Source organism: Alosa pseudoharengus, unplaced genomic scaffold (assembly GCF_046254945.1).
Source record: "Alosa pseudoharengus isolate Yale_2024_CS ecotype anadromous, Long Island Sound unplaced genomic scaffold, YU_APseudo_1.1 YU_APseudo_1.1_scf_9, whole genome shotgun sequence".
Taxonomy (NCBI): domain Eukaryota; kingdom Metazoa; phylum Chordata; class Actinopteri; order Clupeiformes; family Clupeidae; genus Alosa; species Alosa pseudoharengus.
Genome location: NW_027468881.1, coordinates 14,378,843 through 14,401,211, shown reverse-complemented (window position 1 = coordinate 14,401,211; position 22,369 = coordinate 14,378,843). Strand labels below are relative to the sequence as shown.

At 40.9% G+C, this 22,369-nt stretch overlaps 1 protein-coding gene across 1 annotated transcript in view; it reads right to left on the bottom strand.

Moving 5' to 3' along the window:
* LOC143114099 (metabotropic glutamate receptor 4-like) overlaps positions 1–22,369 on the bottom strand; it is a 128,799-nt gene that overhangs the window by 34,863 nt on the left and 71,567 nt on the right. Inside the window, exon 3 of the mRNA XM_076275555.1 lies at positions 1,865–2,000. Within this exon, the coding sequence (XP_076131670.1) occupies positions 1,865–2,000 (136 nt within the window). The remainder of the gene's footprint in view (positions 1–1,864; positions 2,001–22,369) is intronic.

The following is a 22,369-nucleotide window of genomic DNA, read 5'->3' as shown; positions in this document are numbered from 1 at the left end:
AAACCTGAAGTCAGTGAAACATTTATAGACCCTTTCAACAATAAAAACAAAAACAATGCTTGAACGTTCTTTTTGGGCCCCAATCTACTTCCTCTGCATTAAGATAACATATGGAATGTTTAAAAAGGAAGTCTTGTGGGGCCAACTATGATGCTGATAATGGAACTCTCTTGAAAGGGTCTATTACACTTGTAAATACTGGCACTGTGGGGGATATAGCTGATGGGTATATCATAGGACATCCCTATGTAACAAAATCATGTCACATAATTTGATTAAGGCGAGACACTACAGGGGAATAGGGTACAATTTTTAGCATCAGTGAGTAGGACTTTGGAAATTACCCTAATACTAATCTTAATCCCAATTTGGTTACACTATGATAAAGGTAACACAAATGTGTAGGCCTATCCACAGTTTTCAAGTGCACCCATATGACGATTTACCTGTTTCTATATTTGAATAACAATGTGTATGCTGACTGTGTATGTGTAACTGTCTATGCGAAATGGAGATTAATGCCCATGAGGCTGATTGGCATGACTTTATATTGGCACAATATTCTCCTAAGGTAACTATATAAAAGTATGTTTTTGGCACTTCCTTACATGTGTTACTTGTTGCAAAAACACTGCCCATGCTTCAGAGAGGCTGCCAATAAAATGATTAGGTCCAAATGAACTTCATTTGGATGCTGAATGTGCTGAAACACTTGGGAGATGTCCTGCATCTCGCAAAATGCCTTCCATGTGTTTCTCAACACTGCCATTAGACCAATATGGTGATTTAGTATATGTTATGAAATGAAACGGCTGGCACAATACCGTTTGCGATCAAAACAACAGCTGGCACTTTTGAGACTTACTTAAATAAATGTTTGGCCATTTCTTAAACAAGGAAAATACTGCCAAAATGATGTGTCCAAGTATATTAATTAATAGCATGATGGTTGCTTTATGTAAATTTACATATTTATAATGAATGATCTAGTCCAATTTGGAATAGTAATTATTGTCTATTCCATCAGACATCAGATTGACATGTAAGCCTTCCTGGTGCTAACCTGTACAAGGTAATAAGTTGTTTATAAAGAAAATAAAACAGTTTAATTACATTATTTTGATATCCTGTGTTTTTACTAAGTGGGTAGGCATTTCATAAATATTCAAACATTTGGCAGTAAACTTACCTGAACGCTCAATTATTTGCCACTAGACAACAAACAACATGAGTCAACAGCCACGAGTCAACAAATCCCTAATTACAACGGGACACCAACCAGGGCCATCACCGAACACTAACCTCAACTGCAGCACCAGCATCCTGGTTGGCACCTTCTCCTACTATCAAAACAAAGTGGGACCAAAAGTTCCTATGAATCTGATTTCTAGTCCAATACACTTATTGGAAAATTCAACTAATTGCTGCTCACAGATATTCACTGGTGTTTGTACATAATCCTGGCTCTGTAAAATGGAAACAAACAGAGTGGCGCTGGCCAGGCCATAAACAATCCAAGCTCATCAACAATGAGCTTCAGGAGCACAGAGGTCCTTAAAACAAAACTGAAATCACTGGATGTTTGATTTACCAATTTTGAGATTATAAGATACATTTAGCTGAAACTTTGCAAATGTTGAGTACAAAAACAACAAGACGCTAAAACAATGAGGTGATGCTTTAATGCTGTGGATATTCTTCCAGAAAACACTATTGAATCTTGCATCTTGTAACTAACTTGTATCTTTTTATGGTACAATTTCGTAGTTCCATAAAAAAAGTGGGATTTAAACTCCAGTCCGCAATAAAAATGAGTTAAGATTATTATCACAGTCTAATTCAAAAGCAAAAATACTTCTCTTACCTAATATCATCCTCACTTGCAAATAAAACGACCACCCGAGCATTTGGGTTGTCCCTGAGTCTGTTTATGATTTTATCGAACTCTCCCGGTTTGGGCTCCCGAGGAATCTTCACCGACTGGGCGATGCACACTCCTCCTGCAATATAAGGTTACAGAGATTAGATTTTAGATTAGGGACAGAATGAGAACATCCAACCATTTCTTTCATTGAGCTTTACAGAACATTGCCTTTAATTTCCCATTGCCGAATGAGAAATAATTGTCACAAGATGAGGTATTTCCATAGCAATGCTATTTTATTTAGCAATGATGTCTGCAAAAATGTAACACTAAGACCTAATTTTCAACCCTGAAATGTATCACAGCTCAACAGCCTCTCTCGCAGGATCAGGTCCAACAGAATGTGACCATTTAACAAGGAAGGTGATTTTCTTTAAACCCAACCTAATCCCACACCACTATATTTCCCCCCACATTTTATGGATGTCTGGGCAGAAGATTAAAATTGTGCAGGTGTAATAATTCAGGGCATGAGGAATGCCTGGTATTACGGAAATCCTTTGAGGAGGCACATGGGGGCAGATTTTCGATTCAAGGAGTGTCTGGACAATTTATGGCACTGCCAATAAGACAGCAGAGGCCATGCAACAACTTCCAGTAGTGAAACTGGTAAGAATTGAAACAGTTGATGACATTTCAAAATAAAAATTTTACCTGTGTGTGTGTGTGTGTGTGTGTGTGTATGTGTTTGTTTGTGTGTGTGTTTGTGTGTGTGTGTGTGTGTGTGTGTGTGTGTGTGTGTGTGTGTGTGTGTGTGTGTGTGTATTAGTTCATTGCTTGTTCCTTTCCTATCCCGTGTGAAGCGCAAGAGGAAGCACATTCGACTCATTCCTCAGACCCTTCTCTCGTCTCCTACACCAGATTAAGTCACGTGGCGCTCACTGAGCATTTGAGGTGGGTTCCAGCCTTTCGTAAAAAAACATAGCCAGCCCTCTGAGCCTTATTAAGGGTGACTGTATTGAGAGGAGTTAAGTGTATAGTGGGGGTACCACATTAGTTCCACATCAGGCCTGGAAGAGGTAGGCAAATTGGATAAATTTGCAAAATGTAAAGCAGCACAAGGGCAAGACCAAGAGTGGCAGAGGTACCTAAAGAGGAGTGAAAGTATTTGCTTGTGGAGAAGTAGTGGTCAGTGTTTTTCCTATTTGGCTCCATATGGGCAACACAAGGTATGTAACGCATACTCTCATACAGTATGTATTGTATGGCCATACAGTATGTGTATAGAGTATTTTTTTTTCTTTTTGTGATGGTTGCATCACTGAGGGTAAAGTCAGACAGAGTGTCCCAGTGGTGCTAAAGTGGTTTGTCTCAAAGGAGGGTATGCTTTGAGAACACTGAAAAATATGAGAAAAACATTTCCCATTTTTGTCAACAAATATTACACAACATAACTATTCAGTAAAATAAACATGCTCAGTTACTACTGAATATATTTTGAAACATAAAGTGCATATAATGAACCAATAACAGCAAACAGAAATGTATTCAGCAAAGCCATCAAATTCATACACACTCTGAATATTCAGTTTTTTAGTCATTGCCTGGAGAAGCATTGGCCATGGCCGAGGCATCTGATATGAAAAAAAAAAAAAAAAAAACGGGGAAAAAATGCAGCAAAAATTTCTAATACCCTCTGAAACATTTCAAGAGAATTGTTTTGTCTTCCTGCCAAAATGCCACGGAACAAATTGCATGCTAATGAAGGCCTGTCTCTCCAGCTCCTGCACAAAGGCGAAGCGCAGCGCAATCAATGTCCAAAATAATACCCTCTGGTTCGGTCCACGGCTGCCTGGGGCAACACCATGGATCACAAAACAAAGTGCCAATAGAGTCCTGAAAGTAATAGGCTGGGAGGGGGGAAAGGGCTCGGAGAGAGGGGGGGGGGGGGGGCACAGCATGTAACAAATGGTTCAGAGAGAGTGGCCTGGTCAGTGGTCATAGCGGGGTGACTTGGGAGTGAAGTTCTCTGACCTAACCTCTTGACTGAGCTTTTGCATTTTACTGCGTGAACAATCGCACCCTCTCTGTGTGTGTGTGTGTGTGTGTGTGTGTGTGTATATGTGTGTGCGTACGTGTGTGCGTGTGTTTGTTTGTGTGTGTGTGTGTTCATGTTCTCTGTGTCTTTGTTCTGGAGACAGGGAATTACAATCATTTGTGTTTGCAGTGGTGTAGTAATGAGATTCTTTCCTTCACTTTTGCTGCTACGTTTCCTCTTTATGCTATTCTCTATCTCATAACTGCATTTATTTACATGAAAAATGGAGACTCTCTCTTGACTGAGGACAACAAAAGTTCTCTCTCTCCCTTTCTTTACTACCCTCTCTCTATCTCCCCCTTCCTTTCTCTTTCTCTCTATCTATCTGTCCCCCTCTCTCTAATTTGTCATGGTGAGTTCACAGTATACCCACCGGCGAGTGAAACTTCCAAGAACAGCCTGCAGAGGACCTAATCAGCATTTCATTTCTAATCATGCACACTTGAGTGCATTATCATAACGATGGCTTTCTCTTCTCGCGGGGATCCATTGATTGGGGGCAGTGTGGAGGGAATGGACAAACTGGCTTCACAGACACAAACCACCATTTCATTGTTCCTCAGAATGCTAAAGGGTTTTTCCACATGCCTGCATGACAAGCCATGTTAAACGTTCTACATTCTGTTCACATATAATATATTGACAACTTTTTGAGATTATGCTTTTTTATTATTATTATGCAATAAAAACCCATCATACACAGAGTGTATGATGAGAGTGGAAAAAATAGAAAACAGAACAACACACTTAACTGATAACAAGCTCATATTGACTACATCATCTTCAAAGAAGCTCTTGGCAGTGGCAATATTCATCCAGAGGTTTACAGTGGTTGCCTTTGCCTTGTTGATCTTAGCAGTCATACACTCTAGGAAAGTTATGCAATGGAATAAGACTATCTAAAATTGCTAAAAGTTTGTATCTGTGGAGACATTGGACAGTCCCAAAACATATGTGCCGGTAGTGTCTGTTTTACTGAGGCTGCAATGAGATATTGCAGGTGTACAATACAATAAAATTATACTTCAACAACTTTAATATTAATGTAAGGTTACATTTCTAGAAGTTCCTTTAGTTTACTTTAATGAGGACACCACTGTCAGAGAAATGTGTCATAGAATATCCTTCAGTGTGCCACTGAATAGAAAATCAGAAGCTCAAATAATGTGGTGTCATCACGAGTATTGAGCGATTCCGAAAGGCAGCTGAAAGGTTACTGGCTGTTGTAGTAGGAACTTTCCACAGTTTTTGGACAGATAGATAGCTCCCTTAGAGCACATTCAATATTGTTGCAGAGGAGAGCATTGTTTATGGGTAGGAGGGCTTTTGGGCCATTTTGACATTGCCGTCAGATAAACAGTCGAAATCCCCCGAGCTCAACAATGCAATATTTTGGATTGAATCTCAAATGCTTTGGGCGCTTATGGACCAACAATGTTTACTGCCATGGCCAAAATATAAGAGAGCACTTTCAATGCAGAGGACTGCAGTCTTCCTGCAGAGAGCAAGGCTTCATTCACTGTGAGATTTGTTCAAGGATTTATCACTGCAGTTTGAAGGTTGTTATCTGTCTTATATTTACATTTGTTATCTTTTAACTTATTCTACCATTACTGTACTTTCTATTGTTGTGATGTACAAATATTTATAGGTGATTAAATGATATCACACGGTCAACAGCCCTGACAAACAATATGATTGTTTGGGGATAGATATCCAATTGAACACATATGGCAGTGCCATAACAATTATAATCGTTCATAAATGCACTGGTGGTGCTGAAAGAAATCGTGTTTATCTGAAAAAGAAAAATATTGGGAGAGGTATATCACTCACAACTTAGATTCCACATTCAAGGATGTGCTTTTGTGTTCACTAAGCCACTAAATAAAATTGTAACACCAACCAGAGCTTCCAGTGAGAGACTGTTTTTTTATTATTATTATTTTATTATTAACGGCTGCGCTTTTTCCACCCACTGTCTTATTTAGACTGATGGAACCCAGAGCAAAATTAAGCCATTTCCCAACACAGCTCCTTAATATTTAGATGCTTAATGCATTGGTTTCATTACCCTTCTGCCGGTTAAATCCATAGCGTTAACTCTTCCTCACTGTACTGGAAATCCCATTTGTTAGCTAATTAGGAACACTACTCACACTGATCAAGCATTAAGAGGAACTACATCTCATCATTAGCAAATGAATGTCATAAGAATATCTCTTGATTTCTTTGGTTGTAATTTCATGTACGAAAGGTGTATCTACCTGCTAAGGTAAATAAAATAAGAAACCAATCAGGTCCCTCATTTAAAGTTCTTTAATTTGACTCTGTAGTATTTCATTCAGAACTGTGTCAGTGCATGCTGGCTGCCCAAAGCAGTATCCCTGGCCCCTGCAGGGCTCTGTGAATTCCTATTATCTCTTGGCATCTGTTGACTGGGGACTCGGACTAAGTGCGTCACCACTGCTGACAGCTTGCTCCGGTGACGAGACACTCAAGACTGAGACCACACGCCTCCTGCCTGGCATGTCCTACTGAGCGTACTCGATTATTAGGTCACAGGCAGAGGGGAGACTCGTCTCAGACCTTTCCGCAACGAACAAGTGTGTCATTGCCGAGTTTGTTTACCCATCACGAAGGACTGTCTGTGTAACAGAGCCCAACAAATACAGAGCTGTGCCGACCACCCACTCTCACCCCTTCCCAGACGCCTAAAAAGAAGGCCTAACAACTGACGCAAGCACCCATAGGTTTTAGCCTCCTTGCTAACATTGCCAGCCTTCTGTGCCTTGAGGCTGTGTGTTGGAGCCCCGTGCTGAAATGTGTCACAGCCCACACAACTAGCACAGTGCAGCTGCACATACAGTGTCTGAGTGGCGGGTTGAAGCGTGAAGGTGAGTTGTTCATTTTGATGGCCAGGCAAGTGCACTTCACCCGTTAATACTGCAATTTGTTTTTTATCGATCTAATTATGATTCTGCCTCATTATGCATTTCCTGCAGTTCTTCATTTATGTGAGGTAATAATCTGGCTGCAATTGAGTGCCTTCCGGAAACCGGTCCTTTTTCACACACATAAAAAAAAAAGCAATCCTAGATTTCATTTAGCTGCAGGTCTAGTTTTAATTAGACAGCACAGCTTGAGTATATTTCCGCTCATTGTTATTCACTATCTTTGCCGATCGACCAGGTTGACTTTCCATTCAAAGGTAATGACAATCTGTCAGTCAGTTAGAAAGAATAAATTGGAAATAGGCATGGGAGCTAAGGATTCCCTTTCCTCTGTGCTGTTTTGGGGGAGATCTAGCTATTCTAGTCACACAGTTTTAAAAGATAAATTCTAATCATCATCATTGCTATGATCCATGGCTACTATTCACAGGAAAGTGAATATGTGTCTCTCCTTTTCGGGGGCAATTCTATTATAATTTGAATCAATTTCCTGTCATATTTTGTCAGAGTTAAGAAGAACCTGTCCCAAGGCAAGGGGGAAAGTCAAAGCATTTTAACCTTAATGAAATGCATCTGATTCACAAAGTATGTAGAAATAATATTCCCACGCAACCAATGATCCTCATCTATTTGAAATACTGGCAGAAACACCCCCCCCCCCCGCCTCAACCCATCCACCCCATCCTAAATGCAATAACAGCTCTTTTCCACCAGCTGGGAGGGCCCCACACCACTCACAATCCACTTGCAGAGAAGCTGTGCAACAATCTGCACAGCAATTAACGACCCATGGGGGAAACATTCATGCCATAAAAATTAAATACAACCCACTCACGGGGGTTGATTGCTTTTTTTAAATCTTCTAGGATGGGCACGAGGAACATATGTGGGATCTTACTGTCTAATATAATTTCCCAGTGCGCCTTTACACACACAATGTGTCGCTCCAGACTGTATGATTTATTTCCTTATAAAATACCCGCGAGTGACATTTAGATAGCTAAAGGTATTGGGTGTTACATAATGGACCCATTTTTGTTCCTATGAGCAATACCACATATGTCTCTGTCTGCAACATAAGCTTAATCATAGAGTAAAATCTACAAACACTAAGAAATGTGAACTCCACTGAACTGGTACGTGTGCTATTTATCTGGTCCAAGACATGTATTCTTGCTACAGTATTATGTTCACGGCAAGACAAAACACGCACGCGCACTGAGATGAGTGTGAAAAAGAACATTCGGGTGCTCTCACGTCACAGATCTCCATGTGGAGGGGCGCGATCCCAGATACCTGGCTAATCTGCATGTATCAGCAGGAGGCCGTGCTCCCCGGGCTGTGCCGAGATAATAATGTGTGTGAGGGAATGCGGGCGCTTCACATGTGACCTCCCCGCACGTGAGCTCCAAGGGCTCTGTGACAGTGGCACAAAAGCGCGACCAGAAATACCACCTCCCCTGACACGAAGCCAACAGCCTCAGCCCCAGCTTTGCTAGCTCCATAGTTACATTCTTGATGGAGAGTGGTTCTTAATGCACAGCGAGCCTCCTGTACCGAAAGGTAAGAAAAAATAGGCCTGTGCTGTGATTGCTCATACACCAGCCAGCATCTACTGCGTCGATCATCAATCATTTCTTCTCAGAGTTGATCAGAATTATAGCGAAGCCTTGTCAAATGTGCAGATACACTCTGGTGCCCCGAACAAAGCAAGGAGGAGGTAAAAACAAGACCATGCTGCAGCTCAACCATTGAAGCCATTGATGATACACAGCAACTTGGCAGGCATCGCTGATTTAGAACTTGTAGTGGTGCTTGGAAGCATTTAGTTAGCCTGCAGCAATGACACCTATTTAATACGAAAGAGGAAACCTTGCCTCACCCTCTCATTTCATGGTTGTTCAACATTAGTCTGGCAATTTCCATGGTAATTCTTTCAAACCAGCCTTGTCCATAAGCAATAGGATTCAAACACTGTATTGTAGGACCACTGGACCGTAGAAAAATATCTGACAAGCTACATTTGTGACTTTGCACACTTTAAAATCTGTATTACAAGAGTAATTTATATATGCTGCACATATTTATACTGTGGATATTGTATCACATATTATATATGTTTTCCTTCTTATTCTGAGCCTTTGTTGCTTCCACTGCACCATTGTTTCCTTAGGAAAACATTAATATAATACAAGAAAACCTCAAGACAAATCTTAGCCAAGATCTGACTGTTGTTATGGCATTCCGCTGAGAAGGAACATATGCATGTGCACCGTAAGTCCAATTAAACAAATTGCTTCAAGGACCAGATTTTTCTTCCGAATACTATAGCAAAACTGAAACACACACTGGCCCGTCCCTAAGCGGATTTACTGTTTTACGCACACCACAGAAATGATGGATAAAGCACATGTTTGTGTTGACATGTCCGGCTCCCCCCCGGCACTCTCAACTGGCCGACAGTCCCACAGCAACATCAGCAACCCCACTGATAATTTGACCGTAAGCGTAAGCAGTCTTTAGGTCCCCGGAGGAAACCGACCTTGCCCACCAGTCGTGGCAAAGGAACAGGGCAGGTGACAGAGCACGCTATTTACCCTCATCAATCTCTCTTCTGACATCTTGCACAATCAAAACACCTTTGTGTTGATTGCGGAACGCAACTTCTCTTATTTTTTTAAATATCTTAAAGCTGTCACTGCAACCATAATCCACAAGAACAGTTATTACACCAATGGGCAAAAGGAACAGAAAAATGCCATTAGAAACAAGGACGGGCTAAGCAATATAGAGTTCAATGTCTGCACCCTGAGAAAAGTCCCACTGCTCTGACAGGAGTATATTACTCATGCAGGGTAGGGCTGCCAGGTCTTTGAGCTATGCTTTTTGGTCATTACCGCCATAGGCACCTGAAAGAGTGGATAAAGCATGTATACAAACCATACAACACAATGTATGATAAAATCTAGGGAAGCCAGCATTTTAAAAAAACTAGGAGGCCGCCTTGGTTTTCTATGGGCATTTATAAAACATTACAAAAAATAATTAATGTTTCACTAATAGACCATACATATACAGCATCATACCCTCATCATACACCCTTTTTTTTTTTTTCGCATGTCCAAATTTCCGTCAAGGATTCCCGGGACACTGAAAGACCGGGGTAGACGAAACTTGGTGGGCATGTAACCCCATATGGATAGCATGGAACCATCATTTTTCGTTTTGATCTGTAGCCCCCCCCCCCCCCCCCCCCCGCTGGACTGCACCCCCCGAAAGGAGGGTAGGGCAGACACAGTTTTCTGTGAATATCTCGAGAACTGTAAGGTTTAGGAGGACCATTTTTTTTTTGTATGTTGATCTCAAGGGGCCATGTCAACCCATTCCATAACCACTCATTTCATGTATAGCGCCACCTAGTTAAACACAAAAAAGTAAAAATGAGGTGTTGTAATCGCAGGTATCTGTGACCTAACATAGTCAAAACTGCACGAAATTGGAAGTGTAGGATCATTATGACACCCTCTGAATGCACGCCAAGTTTCATGGAATTCCGTTCATGGGGGGCCACACAATAAATTAATTTATGTTACTATACACCAACTGGCCTGTAGGTGGCCAGAGACAGTTTTCTGTGAATATCTCGAGAACCGTAGGGCCTAGGAGGTCCACCTTTTTTTTGTATGTTGGTCTTAAGGGGGCATGTCAACCCATCCCATTACCACTTATTTCATGTATAGCGCCACCTAGTTAAAAATTAAAAAGCAAAAAATTAGGTGTTTTCATCACAATATCTCTGGCTGACATGGTCAAAACTGCACGAAATTGAAAGTGTAGGATCATTATGACACCCTCCGAATGCATGCCAAGTTTTGTGAACTTTCGTTCATGGGGGGCCTTACAATAAAATAATTTATGTGTACATTTAGTGACCATACACCAACAAGGATTCCCGGGACACTGAAAGACCGGGGTACACGAAACTTGGTGGGCATGTAACCCCACATGGATAGCATGGAACCATAGTTTTTCGTTTTGATCTGTAGCCCCCCCGCTGTACTGGACCCCCCGAAAGGAGGGTAGGGCAGACACAGTTTTCTGTGAATATCTTGAGAACCGTAGGACCTAGGATGACCAATTTTTTCCGTATGTTTGCCTCCAGGGGTCATGTTAACCCATTCCATGTGCACACATGTGCATAAACAGATACACACGCACACACATACATTCACAGTAATCATACGTATGACACATACTCACACAGTAGACATATGTACGCATGCATGCACATGCACAAACACACATACGCAGGCAAACACACAAGAACGCACACACACACACACACACACCCACACACATAAACATAAACGTGTACACGCACACATGCACACAATTCAAGAATTTCTCAGAATTATGAACAGGCAAGATGGGGGTGGGGTTGTATAAAATTAATTTTACATGTGAAATCTATGAACTAATAATGTTTTGGTACTTGTTGTCTAGCAGATACCAGTGAGAATTGAGTGTGGATAATGCAATTTAGTGAGACAGTTAGAATGATATAGGCCTTTCAGCGTGATTTATTTTTGTGGAAAAAATGTGCTGGACTGGGTGGCGGTCATATTTTGTACCTTTCTGTGGTACATCTAGTTCTGATTGTTTCTATCTATATGCTTATGTACATGAGTCATACTAACCCAGTGGGCTAACATTATAGGCAGAGAATTGTTGCTGTCTTGAGTCAAGTGAGTCATAACAACGTAACAACTAAAATTTGTCAAACACAGACAAAGTAACCTGCGAAAATGTCCAGTCATAGGAAACATGAAAGTGGGGCGCAAAAAAGAAAAATGCAGACTCAAAAACAAGAGAGAGCTTCAGAGCTTCAGAGCTTCAGAGCAGGCACCCAAATTAATGTATTATGGATTATAGGCATCATGACTGATGTTAATTGTCTCAAATTGCATAGGAACTATAACAAGGATCTATATGATTTTCCAGATATGAACTAATACAGTTTTTTTACTGTATTGTTGTAGAGGCACCTCCAAAGTGTTTTTCCAATGTTGACATAGCACTGAGGATATATAGGCTACTTTACGTTGTCCATAAAGTAGTGCCATCGGCGAAAGATCATTTTCAAAGTTGGTGATTATAAAACATAGACTGAGGACATCAGTAGCTGAGGACAGACTGAGCAATTTGACTTTGATGTCAGTTAAGCATGACCTGCTGCGACAGCTGGATTTTGAAAACCTCAATGATGACTTTGCCTTTAGGAAGAGCGGGAAAAGGGCCCTCTGATCACTGGCGAGTCAGATATTATTTATGTACGAGTATAGCCTCCGTCAATAGAAAAGCATTTAAAATAGTTCTTTTTAATTATGTTTTCTGCATTCTAAAAATGGTGTACTGTCTCCGTGTGGTGTGTCTGTCTGCCTTTCTTGTTGAGTTTTGGCGTTTGTGTGGAAATGTGCTATTCTCTGGCTGTTGAGTTTTATTTGATTTTTTGTTATATATTGTTGAGACCCGTTTTTGCACATCAGTATTGTTTTTGTGGTTAGATTATATGTTAATAAACAATATGATTTTTTTCATCATGGCTTGAAGCGGGCAGATTATAATAAGCTAGTTTAATAGTGTAATTACAAGAATCGTTCTGTTGCCTGGAACTTCCGTGGAATGCGCTGCTGTGTAGTATCAATCTGTGCAAACGTGTGTCCGTGTGTCGGCTACACTAAGGGCTCCTTCCAAGACATTGTCCAGGACCACAGATTGGCTTAAACCGGCCTTGTACATATAGGAAATGCTGTGTTCAAAGAGTCAAGGAAAACAGATAAAAAAAGTGGTACAAAGGTTTCTTGAAAACCTTGAAGGACATAAATATAAATGTCCTGCTTTTCAATCATGTTGTACTGTAGCTTTGAACCTTTCACAAATTACATATACACACATACTGCATACACACACAATCTGCTTAGCAGTTGAGCACATATGGAGACCTCTGCACATTCACATAAGACTTGACAAACTAATCAAGAATATGCCTGTACTGTCCTTTGAGACTAATTATCTAGCTCTGGTTATTCATGCAATGCAAACTGAAGATTGTGCTGCCAAAACATCGAAAACACGCTAGTGAGCACCAGATGGAGTACTGTAGATGTGTTTCTCCTGAGCTGCTAGCCATGCTCTTTGGTCATAGTTTTTGGTCATTCCTTTGATATCCACTAGAGGAATCGGCTTTCTCTTCTTTTTATCCAGCAGTTGGAGAAAGGGCCAATCGAGGTTGAAGTTCAACTGCCTTGAGAGCTAGAAGAGCAGGCCTCAGCAGCAACATAGTCCTGCAACAAGACTGATATAGAGTTAACAGATATTCTTTTGGCATTACAGAGTATGAGCAAAGTGACGACTGACTGATTCGACATGTTAGAGGCAACTCTAGCATTCACCCAAGCGACTCGGGAGGCGTATGACTTGAAGATGCTGCCTCTCATGTGTTGAACAAGCATGCATAAAAATCCGGACGAAGAATGAAGCACTCTGCTCTAAAGTGATTGACTTTAAAGTTTAAACCTCACTCCAGGCGTCAGAGTATCAAAATTGTTGGCCTACCTGAGAAGATCGAGAACGGACGCCTTACTAAGTTACTGACAGAGTTTAGGCCCGAACTGCTAGTTGCTAGCAACTTTCAAAGGCCACTTGTATGGGCTAGAGCACAAGCAGTCCTCCGCTAAAAACATTTCCAAATAAAAGCAGGTTTTGTTTGGTAAAGTAATAAAGTCCCACAAAAGTTAAACCCACAATACCACATTCTACTAGCCCACTATCTCTATTCCACAGATTACCAATCTGAGCTCAATTACATACCAAACTCTCTGAGGTAGACATGCCTTCAACCATGTGCATACCTCATCATGGTGCAAATACTGTAAATTACTGTAAATACGGTACATCACTGTAATACTTTATTATGCTCTTCACAATGCTAGTAGAACGCTCCATTGACTTGAATGGGATTTCCCAACGTTCTACGGTAACATATTTTCATGTAATTACCGCTGCAAACATATAATTACCGCTGTCAATGGCAACGGGTTTTGTGCTGCTGATTTAAGTTTTTTTTATATCACTCCGCAAGTAGTCCGGTCACTTCTTGCATTGGAACTTCATTCAAAAGTGAAAGCAGACGGTTGATCAGCTGTGTTCTAAAGAATGTTTGATTCAAGTTCAGCATGTGTTGCAAACTATTTGTTTCTCAGCAAAAGCCACGACGAAACGGTAACAAATAAGTGTAAAGAGACATATCGTGGACGTGGATTTTCGTTTTGGCAAGTAGCCGTATAATAAGCGGGATAATGTATAGAACGCCCGTCATTATTGGGAAAATAAGTCCCTTCAGGGCGGAACAAGACCCCTAAGCTGCGCGTCTGGGTCCGGTTCGCCCTGTTGGGACTTATCTTCCCAATAATGACCGGGGTTCTATACATTATCCCTTACGTAATACATGACCGGTGAAGGTTTACCACCACAATGGTGGTACAGCTTAATGTTTTACTTATTTGTTAAACATCGGGCCTATCCCAAATGATCAATAAGACTTTGCCCCATCTGAGCAGAGGTGTTGTCTAAATAAAGGACTATTATTCCCTCTAGTAGCTTTGAGCTGACTCATTAATAAAGCTGGCAAATGATAATGGCCGTTGTATCGATCTGCAATGGGTCGCGATACTTGACAGGTAATCGCTTCAATGCTTTGTCTTGGTTGTCTGAAACCGCATCCCTTGTAATCATTTAGGCTACTCAATACTGCAGAGCAGCCTGTTGATGAAACTCACGCATAGACAGTCTGTTTGACTGTGACAGACACTGGAGGAGGGAGCTTGTCAACCATACTCACCGTAGCGATGTGTCTCCTGTTATAGTGAACATTCATGTCTGACAATGTGTTGGGTTAAGTTAATACTAATAAATACAACTTATGATAGCTTAGCTAAGGATTGTACACTGCCTGGCCAAAAAAAGATCACACACTCTAATATTTCGTTGGACAGCCTTTAGCTTTGATTATGGCACGCATTCGCTGTGGTATCGTTTCCACAAGCTTCTGCAATGTCACAACATTTCCGTCCAGCGTTGCATTCATTTTTCGCCAAGATCTTGCATTGATGACGGTAGATTCTGACCACTGCGCAAAGTCTTCTCCAGCACATCCCAAAGATTCTCAATGGGATTAAGGTCTGGACTCTGTGTCTGGTGATGATGTATCATGCTCCCTGAATCTATCTTTCACAATTTGAGCCCGATGAATCCTGGCATCTTGGAATATGCCCTTGCAATTAGGGAAGAAAAAATCCATTGATGGAATAACCTGGTCATTCAGTATATTCAGGTAGTCAGCTGACCCCATTCTTTGGGCACATAACGTTGCTGAACCTAGACCTGACCAACTGCAGCAACCCTAGATCATAGCATTGCCCCCATAGAGAGGCTCTTACCTATTTGCTTAGTTAAATCCAGATGGTGACCATTTTTCAGACAGGCAGAGTATTATTTAGATTAAATGTATGCTGCCATGATGCTGTGAAGATTTGTTTTTTATCTGGAGTGAGGATGTATGTTTAAATGTTATTTTCCCATTTTCTGCTGTCTTATTCTATATGTGCACAGCAATACGTATAAACAGAGCAAAATAAAACAGTGTTTTGTTTTTCTATTCTGGTGTATTTGATACAACTGATCATAAACAAGAAGAAGAAGGTCATGATTTGTCAGAGTTTGTTTTCAAATATCAACTATGCTCCGGACAACACACACACATTACTGTCAAACACTACAAAAGTAATCTATTATCAGCTCACTGAACATGGTTGAATGCCTATGCATCCTCCAATATCATTTCCATACTCCGGGAGAGTGGTCCTGCATTTTGTGAGTAGCCTGTTTTTTACAGTAACCCAGCGATCTATCCCACGCTTCTCTGAGCTCCACCTGCAGCCTTGAGCCTCAAGGGCTGCGGCTCCAGACTTGCTCATGAATTATGCAGGACGGCAGCGGCAGGCAGGCAGGCAGGCAGGCCCCTAAAAACCCCCGGCGCGGGCTGACTCACCTCCTCCAGGGGACTCGCGGGCCCCGCGATCTGACGGAGCCATAATTTGTGAAAAATGAATCCTGACCAGATTCACACATACATTGTGGCCATGCAGCCACTTCACAGGTGTGTGGCACTGAGTGATTTCTGCTGTTTTTGAGGGAGAGGTTGGGGAGTTTAGGATGGAGAGAGGAGAGGAGAGCAGAGGAGAGGAGAGAGAACGGATGTGTGTGAGAGTGTAAGAGAGAGTGTGTTGTGTGTTTGAGAGAGACTTTGTCAGTATGTGTGTGTGTTTATGTGGTTGCATGTGTGTGTGTGTGTGCGTGTGTCGGGTGTGTGTGTGTGTGTGTGTGCGTGTGTGCGTGTGTGTGTGCGTATGTCTGTGTTGGGGTGTTAGAAAGAGAGGGTCGTCAGCAGGGAACCTGGCTCAATCTTTTCCCTCTGAAATGTGAGAAGTGCAGAGCTGCTCTAAAACCCTCTTCACATCATTGTCTTACTGCAGGCTACCGCAGACCCTTTTTAGAGTGGTGCGAAAATTCTAAAATATTCTAAAATATTCTAAAATTCTAAAATATTTCTATTGTACCAACACCTAAAAGACCCACTCATCAGGAATTCTGCAACTATTGATTAATAAGAATTAATGCCAATTATTTTCTTGATTAATCAATTTGTTTTTTGTGTCAGATGTCAGATGAAATGTCAGAGAAATGGTGAGAAGATATTGACTGTGATAGAACATTAAGTAAAGCTGAACATATAAGTTGTAGAAGCTGCAATCCAAAAAGTTCTAGGTGTTTCCCCTTAGAAATGACACAAACCGATTAACTAATTACCAAAATGGTTGGCAAATAATTTAAAAGTTGACAAATCATTGATTAATCAATTACTTGTTGCAGCCCTAAGTTCTCCACTTGAAATTATGGCATAAGATGCTATCAATGAACAGGGCTGCAAACTTCCAAAGTTGCTTTGAGATCATTCAGGATATCAAAACTTGTCAACATAGATTCAGAAAATGACATCGTCAGTCCAATAGTGCCTTCGTATATGGTCAGCCAGAATCTAAAAACGTCTTCTCAAAGAGGGCATTAGAAAACTGACAGAAAGGCATCTTTTCAAAGAAGGCCTATGTGTCATATGTTTTAGACAAGGTATGTTTTTGGCAAACAGGTCAAAACATTTTTTCAAAAACAATCTTGCATGTTTGCTATAGGAAGACAGAGCTACCTCGTAAGTCAGTCCTGGATTGACTGTGAGAATGAGCAGTGGTAGGGACATTTGACAAAAAGGGGAAAAAAAAACTCAAGTAGTGGTTGCTTCATCACAGATTTGACACTAGGCAATTAGAAATACTGTTACACAAATAATGACTTTTCCTGTTCCCTATAGGTTCAGCTCATACAATTCACTGTGATATTACATTATAAACACTGAATGTGAGTGAAATCTCAATATATGTTGAATTACATGGTTTTACAATAAGGGCAAAAGCAAAAGTTCCATAAGAAACAGTGCATTAGTTTTCGGTGAAAAACTTTTCCACTGTTTCTATTGAACATTTCAGTGATGTTGCTTTTTCGAGAAAGAAACCGGTCCTGATTAAACTGGTGCACACAATTACCTCCTTGCCTCCAGGTGGTGGTCTGTCCCACAGTGCAGCCTTTTAAACAATTACTATGAGACCTGTACACAGAGGGCTTCTGAATTATCTAAATGAATGTTCAATTATTGATGCACATCAATCACGTTTGTGTAATAAACTGACTTTTTCCTTCATTTTGCCATCCAAAACTTCAGGCCCAAGCTTTTTACCTGAAGTCTCTTTGATCAACATCTATGGGGTAATTTTGCTTTGTGCAGAATGGTGGCTGTGACCTCAAATCAATTACTGTATTGTGTTAAGAAACAATTCAACCCAATACACATCAACTAAGTGATAAAGGAGGTTGAGTTTACACATGAAATCACACAAACCTCACATAGTAAGCGCAGACAATACACACTTAAATCCCAGAAAATATTGGCTGATCAATCTAACTTTTCCTGTACACACAAAAGCAATTGTTTCCCTAAATGGTGGTAAAAACAACCCCCCACTAACCTATATGAGTCAATACACAATTATAACATAGACTAGTGGCGGTAAATGGTAGACAGACATGGATGAAGAGTCTGGGCATAGTCTCTCCAGCGGTATTATAATATCCCAGACTATGCGGCCTAAGTCACACACACTCTATCATAACCTAAATTAAAGGAGAAATCCGGCGAGTTTTCACATAGATCTCCGTTTCTCGAGGTCACCGAGTACTGTCGGTTAAAAAAAAAAACCCGTAGGCATCTAAATGGGAGCTCATGGACCTGCCCCCAGAGTGTGCTGTAGCTGCCTGGCTGAATTAGCTCCTGGCTGTAGCAACTCGAGCTAGGTAAAAACGATTGTTTTCATTTTTTTTTCATACCAAGAGTACTCGGTGACCTCGAGAAGCTGAGATCTGAGACGTACATTTCTCCTTTAACTGCTGGAGTAGTGCTGCCTTCACACCCAAGACCATAGGGAAATGAAATAGCTGGCAGCTACATGCAATGCAATGCACACACAGGCCAGTGTCTCTTAGATTTGAATAATAGAATTATAAGCAGAGGTGGTGCAGGGTCATTTCTCACTGACGCATTTGAACAAAACAGCTCATGTATCAGTGAAGGTTGACCTTAAGGTTGAGTTAATTGGCACAAGCATGTCAACATTTAAAATCTATTTGTTGTCTATTAATACTGACTCACCATTGTCGCTCTTCATATTCTTTATATATGGGAAATAATAATTATTGAGCAGTTCTGTGGCACATACTTGGAGACAACTTGTGTGGAGACAAATTTTCTCCTCAGCCTTCAGAAGGTCTGTGAGAGAGTTCAACCCTCTGGCCAACTAAGTACTGTAGCACAATGTGAATTCTGTGAAGGTTATCTCATCTAGAAAATTGTTATTGACTACAAATTAATATTATGATCAGTTTGAATGAATACTATCTACTGTATATAATCACAATATCTAGCTAATACTGTAAGGTATATTCACAGTAATGGCACACTTAGAAAAAATAATGTTAGCATCAGAGAAATGGTGAAATTACGGAAATTCTAATTAGGAACTGACATACTGTAAGAAAACATGAGTATTTACGTAAGCTCTCTACATATTAATGTGTATTCACAGGCACAATGAAACGTCCAAAATGGAAAATAACAGTGACAACACCATTACCAACACCAAATGGCTATTATCCAGGGATGCCCCAATCTCCACTTCCAATACGTTCCCATTAATCCACAATTATTAATGCACAATACACTGCACACTGCGTCCCCCCCCCATCCCCCATGTATTCCAGCCTTATAGGTATATCCCTCTGGAAGGTTTACATGCTAATATATCTGCATTACATGAACAGGCACGGCAATCAAGCATTACATACAGCTGGTATGGAATTTGTGATAACATGGCATGAAATATGGAATTAATCAGAAGAGTCATCAGGAGGCCTTGTTAATATGTTTAACTCTGCGTTTTGATTAGCATGTCCAATCAATCTGCAAATGCAGCATGCCTGACTGTCTGATGTGTCAATTAAGCCAACTTTAAAATGAATTTTTCACACTGAGGCATTGGCCACACAGATGCTCCACCACCACGAAGGCCATACTGTTTTGTCACTGTGACATTATCGCAGGGCTGAGGGTATGTGTGTGTGTGTGTGTGTGTGTGTGTGTCTAAAAGAGAGAGAGAGAGAGAGAGAGAGAGAGAGAGAGAGAGAGAGAGAGAGAGACTAATTCTGTGTGTGTTTTGCATCTGTCTGCATTTGTGTGCATTTGGTGGGTCACGCTTACTAATCAGAGAGTGTGGTGTACATTGGAAAAATTGGTGTTCACTCATTAAATGGTCTAAAATTATGGGTAGGGTTACAAATGTGTGATATAATATTTCCTGTTCTCATGCCCCTCCCCCCAATAAGAGTTTTTCAGACTTTCTCATCTTCAGCTCCACTAGAAGAGAATGGGAGCTTATTTTTTGATGGTTTATGGTTCCATGCCAAGGCTCTGCTCTTCTCAGAAGGGGAAAATAAGCTCCCAGTATCTCTGTAAAAAAGATACTCCATCAGCCACACCAATATCCCCACACAGTCCCCAGGGACACACCATGATGGTAAGTGTTGATGGGAAAACAAGCCGCTTTGTCATTTAAGCGGAGACATTAGGCACACTGCAGCTTGTGCAAGCGAGAGGGAATTGATTAATTCATTAAGACAGAGCTGCCGCAAGATGTCCTACCAAAGAACTACTGATAAGGCAACGACAACAATAACACAAATCAACAGCGACTGAGCTCCATCAACCAAAGCAACGATTGAGTAACGCAGGTGCATACAGTACCATCATAATATCATCTTGCCTTTTGAATTCTTAAAATCTGAATCAGATAGGACTGAAGTCTTATCTGAGGTCTCTGAAGCAATACTGAGGGAAGCACAGATCTTAGCAGGGGGGCCTCCAGGGAAAAAGCTGAGAGTCAATGTTCTTTGCAACTCCTGGACTAGCCAGGTGCTGGGTAACACCAGTATCTTAACAAATCAGCAGGTCTCCAGCAACACTACATGGTTTCAGCTTCCAGGTAATGCTAGAGATGATGGCTTCATTGTGCATTCATTAAGCTATGTCTACATTAAGCAATGCTCTACATTAAGTCCATTAGGATTATATTGTAACAGTTGTTGGTGTAACAGATGTTTAAGTGCAGACATTATGACATTACATTATAACAAGTAGAACACTCAACACTTTAATGAACCCACTCAGTACTTACTGCATCATTTGATACTGTGGGTTGCCGTGGAAATAGTAGCAGAGGTGCACAAATTAATTACCCCGCAAAAGTTAACCTCAAGAACAGTATACTCACAGCTAAGCAACTTCACTACAACGCTGTGCATTTTCAGTGCAATTGACAAATTGTAGAAGTCAAATATCCAGTAAACATAATGCTTACTTGTATCTTGTACCACAGTTCAGTGGTTAAGCCTGACTCTAAACACTGCTTGTCTGAACAGGAACTCAGCGTTTGCACTTTCCTTGACGTGAGCTGTATTTGTGCTGAACATACAGTAAGCGTTTATTAAACGTGATATGCTGTGGTTGTGTGCCAAAGAATGCCCTCTAAGATGTTCCAAAAAGCCAGTGTGCAGCTAAAAATAGACACTAAGAAGTGTAATTCAGAGTGTGGCCTAGTTGTTTAATGATGTCTGTGTTATGGTTTGGTTACCAAGGTATTGAAAAAGTAGTTCATACATTATTATGCGTAATTCATTTGAATAAGAATAAGAAATATAGCCGCAAGCGGCAATGGCGGGCCCGAGCACCTCCGGTCCGCAACCTGTGACATTTCAGAATCCAACAAAGCACTGACGCGGTGCGTTTGTAAAATGTACATATTTGATGTGTGTGCTATTTGTTGTTTTATGTTTTTTTTTTTGCCACATTTTCTTGCTTGGCCAGGTGGGGGCGCAATGCAAGGCAGGCCCATTGGGTGTCATCATAATCATAATATATATTAACCTGAGAAATTTCAGACCATTCATTTTAAGCAAAGAACATTTCTGATACACTTTTTGGTTGGCCAGATGGTGGCGCTATGTTAGGCATGAAAATTACACATGTGAATATCATCACAATAATGATATCCAACATTTTTGTAAACTTTCAGATCAATCACTTAAGGCATTGCCCATTTCTGGCACATTTCTCACTTGGCCAGGTGGTGGCGCTATGCCAGGCAAGCCCATTAGGTGTTAATATCTATTAACCTGTTAAGTTTCAGACCATTCATTGAAAGTATAGAACATTTCTGGCACATTTCATGCTTGGCCAGATGGTGGCGCTATGCTAAGCATCTGAATTACACATGTGAATATCATCACAATAATGATTTCCAACATTTTATACCTACCAAGCTTCATATTAATAAGTTGAGGCATTAACAATTTCTGGCACATGTCCTGCTTGGCCAGGTGGTGGCACTATGCCAGGCAGGCCCATTGGGTATCTGGATATCATCATAATCATAATATCTATTAACCTGTTAAGTTTCAGACCATTCATTTAAAGCATAGAACATTTCTGGCCCCTTTCATGCTTGGCCAGATGGTGGCGCTATGCTAGCCATCTGAATGACATGTGCACATCATCACAATAATGATTTCCAATATTGTATACCTACTAGGTTTCAAATAAATCAGTTAAGGCATTGCCCATTCTGACACATTTCCTGTTTGGCCAGTTGGTGGCGCTATGCCAGGCAGGCCAATAGG